We start from the raw sequence: 7,360 nt of genomic DNA on the forward strand, positions 1-7,360 counted from the left end.
TGTGTGTGTGTGTGTGTGTATGTGTGTGTGTGTTACATCTCCCTGATGACCTGAAGTTTTTTATCATAATGACATGCTGTGTACTGTTTGTCTTGAAGTTCACTGACTCAAATACTAAGTGAATAAGTCTGCTTCCACTCTGCTTGAGTTTGAATATCATCTCCTTTTTATTACAGCCATCTTCTCTTGTTTACTTTTGTATGAAAACAGTCTTACTGAACTTTCAGTGGAAAGACATGCCAAGATAACTTTCTAGTTTCTTATCAGGATTTCTTGAACTATTTTTATTCAAGACTGTTTTGCCCAAGAAATGTCAAACATTCATTGATGATAATCATATAGAAATTCTTTAAAATATTTTAGTCTATTTCTTATTTAGGATTACTATTACTGTGATGAAACACCATGACCAAAAGCACTTTGGGGAGGAAAGCGTTTATTTTGCTTACCCTTTCTCACATTTCATCTTCAAAAATAGCCAATACAAGAACCCAGAGGCAGAAGCTGATGCAGAGGCCATGGAGGAGTACTGCATATTGGCTCGCACCTGTGGCTTGCTCAGCCTTCTTTCTTATGGCACCCAGAACCACAAGCCCAGCCTGGGATAATACCACACACATCGGGCTAGGTTTTCTCATATCAATCATAGGTATGATTGGTTTCTCATTCATTCTGCATCAGAGATGCTCTCTCCTGCAGAAGGTGGGAACAAATACAAAGACTCACAACTGGACAGCTTGCAAAGAGTGAGAGACCATGGAACACTCCACCATATGATCGTCCCATCAGAGCTCAGGGAACTATACAGAAGAAGAGGGACCAGAGAAGCTATAACAGTCACAGGGTGGTGGTGGCACACACCCTTAATCCTAGCACTCAGAAGGCAGAAGCAGGCAGATCCCTGAGTTCAAGTCCAGCATGGTGCACAGAGCAAATTCTAGAACATCGAATGCTATACAAAGAAACCCTGTCTCAAAAAAGCAAACAACAAAGTCAGAAAGAATGAGGAATAGCTAGGAAACACTGCCTTCAAAACACAATGGATTGACACACATACACATAATGAAGTCACAGAGATGATGGCACTATACACAGGGGTCTGCAGAGCTCCAAGCCAGATGGCAGTTCAGCCCTGGTAGAGGAAATGGAGACAAGCTCCCATCCCTAACCCAGCAGCTACCTACAAGTGACATATGTTCTCCAATGGAAAATTAATTTCCTCCAATTCGTCTCACTGGTTACACAAACAACACTTAAGAGAGGCCCCCATGCTCAGCAGTGCATGGCAAACAGAAAATGAAGTCAATAGTATTTTTGGAGATCTCTTTTCTCACAATGCTTTGTATGGGCTTTTTCTTTTTAACCTTGTCTATCACTTGTATATTATGATTCCCAATTTTGTGTTTGGATGCTGTGTGTGTGTGTGTGTGTGTGTGTGTGTGTGTGTGTGTGTGCATGCACGTGTGTGTTTAAATTATGTTCTATTTCACATAAGTTTATTTTAGATTTTTTTTTTTACCAGAAGTAAATGTTGTTCTAATCCCAACTTAAAACTCATTGAATGGTTTTTCATGGCACCCAGGTCAGAAACTCAAAAGCAGTAATTTTGAAATTCAAACATTCTCATACATTGCACTACAAAGGCACACTAATTTAGTACTTCCATGCCAAGAAGTGAAAAATACTAAAATATAAATGTCTTATTCTTCATAATTAAACAATCATGTTTTATATGTTATAGAAGAAAATATCAGTATTTCAGATCCCCATCACTTATGTAAAAGTTAGATATGACCATATCCCTCTGGTACCATGGAGACAATAGGAGTATAGAGATAGGCAGGACACCAGATGATATGCTTATTAGATGAGATGCCTCAGGTTCAGTTCATACACTAACATTTACACATGAACATATATATATAAAACACCCATAAAGTTCTGATAGGAGTTTCAATTTAGAAAAAAATTATAAACTATAAGTAAATAATTAATATGTATTATAAAGTCAAGTAAAATGAATTTAAGTGAAAATAGTCTGCAGACACGTTGGAGCTTCTAAAGTGGAGATTTTCCCTCATGATATGACATAATTGTTTATAATTCCTCTGTTGCTGGTGGGAAATATAAGAATGGCATTAAGTGGTTTCCTTGTGTAGTTAGAGGTGAACTCCATCTTTCCACACCTTCTCACCCTAAGTCATATGTCCTTACCATTGTACTAAGTTCCTTTGTGATAAAACTTTGAAAATCCTGCAAGATAGCTGAGTGGGTGGATAACCTCGCAGACTGGGCTCCTCAGTGACACAAGGATAAGTGAGTGGTCAAAAAATTGGAGACAGAAGCCTGATTTATCACTAGAACTCTCCAGTGATGATGGAAAGGTGAGCAGCTCCTCCTACAAGTCTGTCCGTGTACACCTCATTGGCTTTAAAAAGAACTGGATCTGTCTCACCCCATTTATCCTCTCTGGCTCTGTAACTATAGAGATATTCCCATGCCATCATGTTGGCTGAGATTACCTGAACTCTCACACACATATACACTTCACATCATCGCCTCAGAGGGTGTGTAGACTATGATGACGCATCCCTCCAACAGGCTACCCAGGGAGGAGTATGGTTTCTGAGAACCACACATACAATCAAATCAGTATTGTCTCCTCTTCCTGGAAACCAAACGCCACTATTCCTAAGTATCTTGTTGCTCAGAGATAGCCATGTTGCAAATTTAAGGGCAGAGCAGATTCACCACACATTAGGTAACTCATAGTCAGATGTGGCTATGAGTTTTTGTTTGTTATATTTATGTTTTGTTGTTATTGGTACTGGTGATGGAACCTAGGGCTTTGCACATGCTAGCAGGTTCTCCATCATGCACTTATTTTCTTTTTTGAGCTATCACAGAAAAGCCACAGCTGGTCTACCTGAACTCGGAGTCCTTACATCAGCGCGCAGCAAGCAATTTGCTGACTCAGCAATTTTTCCAATCTCTCAGCTACCGAGATGATAAAGCAGATGATATGTTAAATCGGCAATGTCCCGTCTCTAAAAACACTACCAAAAGCTGGCCATGCTATGTCCCTTTCAAGTTATGATGGCTGAATATTGGGGAATGTTACAATATTGTTACAAGTAACAATAATCTAGACTGTGATAGATTGTTGACTGCAATGCTGCCGCTATGTGGATCTGAATTTCATTTTTGTGTTTCCTGTAAAGTCACAATTGAAGAACCTTCTGAGCAAACTTAGCGTAAAGACCTCATCTTCTAAATGTTCACATTATTTTATAGCAAAAGTTTTAAATCTGCTACATGATAAATTGAATATATATTCACATGATAGCTTGTATGTATATGTATATAAGATATACTATACATATACACATATACATGTGATATATACATGTACATATGTATGTTCACATGTAAATATATGAAAGTATATATAATATATATGTACTCATATATCATATATATAATATATGAAACTGTATTTGTTTATTTTTTTATTATTTAGAAAATTGTGCTACCATAGAAGTTTTTGTCTCAGGGTAAATGAAGTTCGATGTCTATATAACAGAAATAGTACTGGCCATCAGCAAAGGTAAAAACAAGGATAAAGTTGATTTGCCCACTGCTCCTGTGTTGTAGCTCTGACCTTCTGTAACCTGCTACCCAGGTTCCCTCAGCGTGAGTGGCATTATAAACTATGGGCCAGGCTCCTGTTCTAGGAATTGTTTCATGGCACAGAGAGCCTTTTGTAAGCCTATTACTTGCTATTTATGTGTTCCTTGTGGAATGAAACCTGAGCTTCTATGTAGCCATGATATAGTAAACCCTCTGAGGCATCCCAACTAAAAGCTAGGCTTGATCACTGCACTGTTACCATGTCCACTGGAAGACTTCATCTGTGTCTCCTAGGTCATATTCTACCCCCATCCCTCCAACATCCAACACAAGAATGCAAATATCATACACACAGAATGACATAGACATAGCATACCTATTAAGTTAGTGAAAAGCAGATGATATGTTGCTTGTTTGGAGTTTAAGATGGACCTAGGGCCCCAACACATATGTAACAGTTGTGTGGCTCATTCTTCATGTGAGAAAGCAGCAGAAACAGGGGCTCTGTCTGACTCTGTTGTCTCCCTTTGGGTCCCGTTTCTCTAACTGGGCTGCCTTGAAATAGGAGATGCACCTAGTCCAACTGCCACTTGATATGCTAAGGCTGGTTAATACCCATGGGTGGTCTCTCCTTCTCTGAGGAAAGTGGAGGGAGCCTGAAGGAGAGGAGAGGAGAGTGAGGGACTGAGGAAGGAGAAAGTAGAAGATGCACTTAGGATGTAAAGTAAATAAAAATAGTTTTCATATAAAGACTGAAACAAAAGAATAGATGGATGGATGAATAGGTAGATGATAGATTAGATTGATAGATATAGACAGACAGACAGACAGACAGACAGACAGACAGACAGACAGACAGATAGACAGATAGACAGATAGATCAAACAAATTTAAGCTCACTATTTCTCGATACATCCCCCTGTTGACCACCATTTATCCCTGAAATATGTCAGAGTCACTGGAAAGTAAAATTTGGCCCAGTGGTAGTTTTCAGCATGGAGATATTTTTTCCCACTATTCTTATCTTCAACTAAAACCCTAATTGCCCAAAGAATTAGATATACCGTATTGGTTCTAGTATCTCAGATTTACCCCATCCTAGAAATTACTGTTGGTACATGGAGAGCTCGGATCATCGTGGTAATAACAATTGTGCATGAATGAAATCAGCGTTTGGATGGAGAAGGAATAGTCCATATTGGAAAGTAATCATAGCTTTTATGTTCATGTGTGTGTATGCTTTGACAGCTTTTTGGAGACCACAGCCTACTACTTCATGAAACCAAAGCTTGGAGAGAAGGAGGTGTCCCCAAATGTTTTCTTCAGTGTCTGGCATGAATTCAGCTCTGACTTTAAAGATGCTTGGAAAAAAGAGAACAAACTGATTCTGCAAGAGAGGTAGGCATTTTCATTTTCACAATGGCATTCAAAACTGGTGCTTTATTAAGTGTGACTCCGCCGGGAGTTGCCAATTTTTATAACATGAATGAGAACTTTGATGGCCCTCACCCTGGGACACAAGTTGAAGAGGTGCTGATACTTGGCAGAATTGGGGTGTGCACTGGGCTTTGGTACTTACAGAGCTGAGATGAGGGCAGAGGCAGCACCACTGTCTGTTAAAATAAATTCTATTGTGAGGAAACTACAAAAAGAAAACCCATAGGAAAGACTGAACAACCCTATAACGGTAAACCGTCTTCCTCCTGAAGATGGCTAGCAAAAGCCGCAAGGGTCCCAGGAATCCTTTTTGTTCAATTCATGATTATATTGTCAGTTTAACCAACCCATCTCAAAATTTTACCCAGATGTCTCCAAACCATAGGTGATCATACATTTTGAAAAGACCCCTCAAGATTCTTGCGGAATTATACCACATTTCCTAAAAATAAATCTGTTCAGGAATGAAGAGAAATGTTTCCCTCCTGAGTATGTGAAATAACATCTCAGGGATTATGAAATTCCACAAAGGCATATTAACTCATGGAGAAAGCTAGCCCTCCCTGGGCATCCTCCTCAAATAGCAGTCTAGTGGGGAAATGAGAGAGAAACATAATCCACCCAGAAAGCAAATCTTAACACACACCCAATTAGTGCACTTCCTCCCACCCCTGTACTAACAATGGCTTCGCTTTAGTTATTTAGAGACCTTACATCCCCAGGGTCATGGTCCATCTCTCTGTAATATTCCATAGCTTGCTGCTTATTATCATCAGATTGTTCTGCTTGCACATACACCATGGTGCACACCTAGTTTTCATGTATGGGTAGTTTCCCGTCTCCTTAAGTAAACAGAGTTAATTGGAAGCATTGATTGTGCATGTAGGTGATACAGACACTTCCACAATTATAGCTGTGCATCTCATTGTGGCTCACTGGCCTCCCAAATACAGTCAAATTGGTAAGCTCCAGGTTCACTGAGAGACCATCTCAAACAGTAGTGAAAGTCACCCAAAGTAAACCTTTGGCCCCCACATGCATGTTTACACAGGTACACATGTACCTGCATACACACACACACACACACACACACACAAGTTATATTTTAATCACTCCTCTGCCATACACTTATTTGCAAATTCCTTTGTGCATATACTAAATGGTACTTTTATTTTCTCCCCATCAAAGTGGTTGCTCAGTTTGGAGGGATATTAAGGATAAATGTCTTGTAATCCTTGCACATTAACATCCTCCCTTTCTTGAATCTCTAAATTTAAATTTTTTTTCACCCTGAAAAGAATCTGAAACCCATTCACCCTATGGTTCAAAGTGGAAAGCATACCATTTCATATAGAGCAGTTATTTGTAGCATCTCTTGGGTGAGGGACCTAAATGAAGATATATGAGGTCTGATTTGAGCATCAACAAGACAAGAATAAGTACAGGAGTAGTACACATCATGACACCAGCATGTCCCTGATGCTGGGCAGCAAGATGGACTCAATCTTCATCATTTCCTGCATCCCCCACACAGAGTGTAAAGTTTGTAAGAAGATGTCCTCTAATAGGACATGTGGAGGCTTATTGATTCAGATATCCCTTAAGAAGACTCCTTAAAAGCATTCCTTAAAAGGACTTCTGTTTCTGGGTGACATTAACACCATATGGAGTGATTGAGTCTCTACATACTCAGACAAGGTCCCCTTCACTTTTTAACTCCTTCCATCAACCAGACCTTGTTCCGATGCTATGGGCATGTCACATCCTAGAAGTATGCTAATGGCCTTTGGACACACAGTTGGTAACTGTTATTTCTTTGTGGCTCTATTGTGAATTTATTGATTATGTCTACTTCTATCCATCCACTTCTAATTTCACTACATTTGCTTATGATAAAGGGCTAAAGCAGACCAGGTGGCAGGCCAGGAAGGACTAGCATTTATTGTGTCCTTTGACACATGATGGCCAGGCAGAGTGGAGCCATTGATGTGAAGTGTTTGTACAGTGTTGTCCCTTTGCTGCAAGCTGGATGCACTGCATAAGTAAAACAAAAAACGTGAGGTCCCTGTTTGAAAATGGACAGTTTCAAAACAACAAAGCATTAACACAAACCCAGAGCGCTTTCTAAGAGCTGTGGACCAAGTGGCTGATGGTCCAAGTTCTCCCTTTTGCTGACATCTCCTTGACACTGTGATGTCCATAGTAATAGTAGTAGTGGTGGTGGTAGTAGTAGTCGTCGTCGTCGTCGTCGTCGTCGTCGTGGTCGTCGTCGTTGTCATCTTCGTCTCGTCGT

At 39.9% G+C, this 7,360-nt stretch overlaps 1 protein-coding gene across 1 annotated transcript in view; it reads left to right on the plus strand.

Annotated features, from left to right (window-relative positions):
- The window catches only part of Fmn2 (formin 2), a 334,557-nt gene that overhangs the window by 294,114 nt on the left and 33,083 nt on the right, over positions 1 to 7,360 (plus strand). Inside the window, exon 17 of the mRNA XM_031379313.1 lies at positions 4,879 to 5,028. Coding sequence (XP_031235173.1) covers positions 4,879 to 5,028 — 150 coding nt within the window. The remainder of the gene's footprint in view (positions 1 to 4,878; positions 5,029 to 7,360) is intronic.

The sequence above is a fragment of the Mastomys coucha genome, unplaced genomic scaffold (assembly GCF_008632895.1).
Source record: "Mastomys coucha isolate ucsf_1 unplaced genomic scaffold, UCSF_Mcou_1 pScaffold1, whole genome shotgun sequence".
Classification (NCBI taxonomy): Eukaryota; Metazoa; Chordata; class Mammalia; order Rodentia; family Muridae; genus Mastomys; species Mastomys coucha.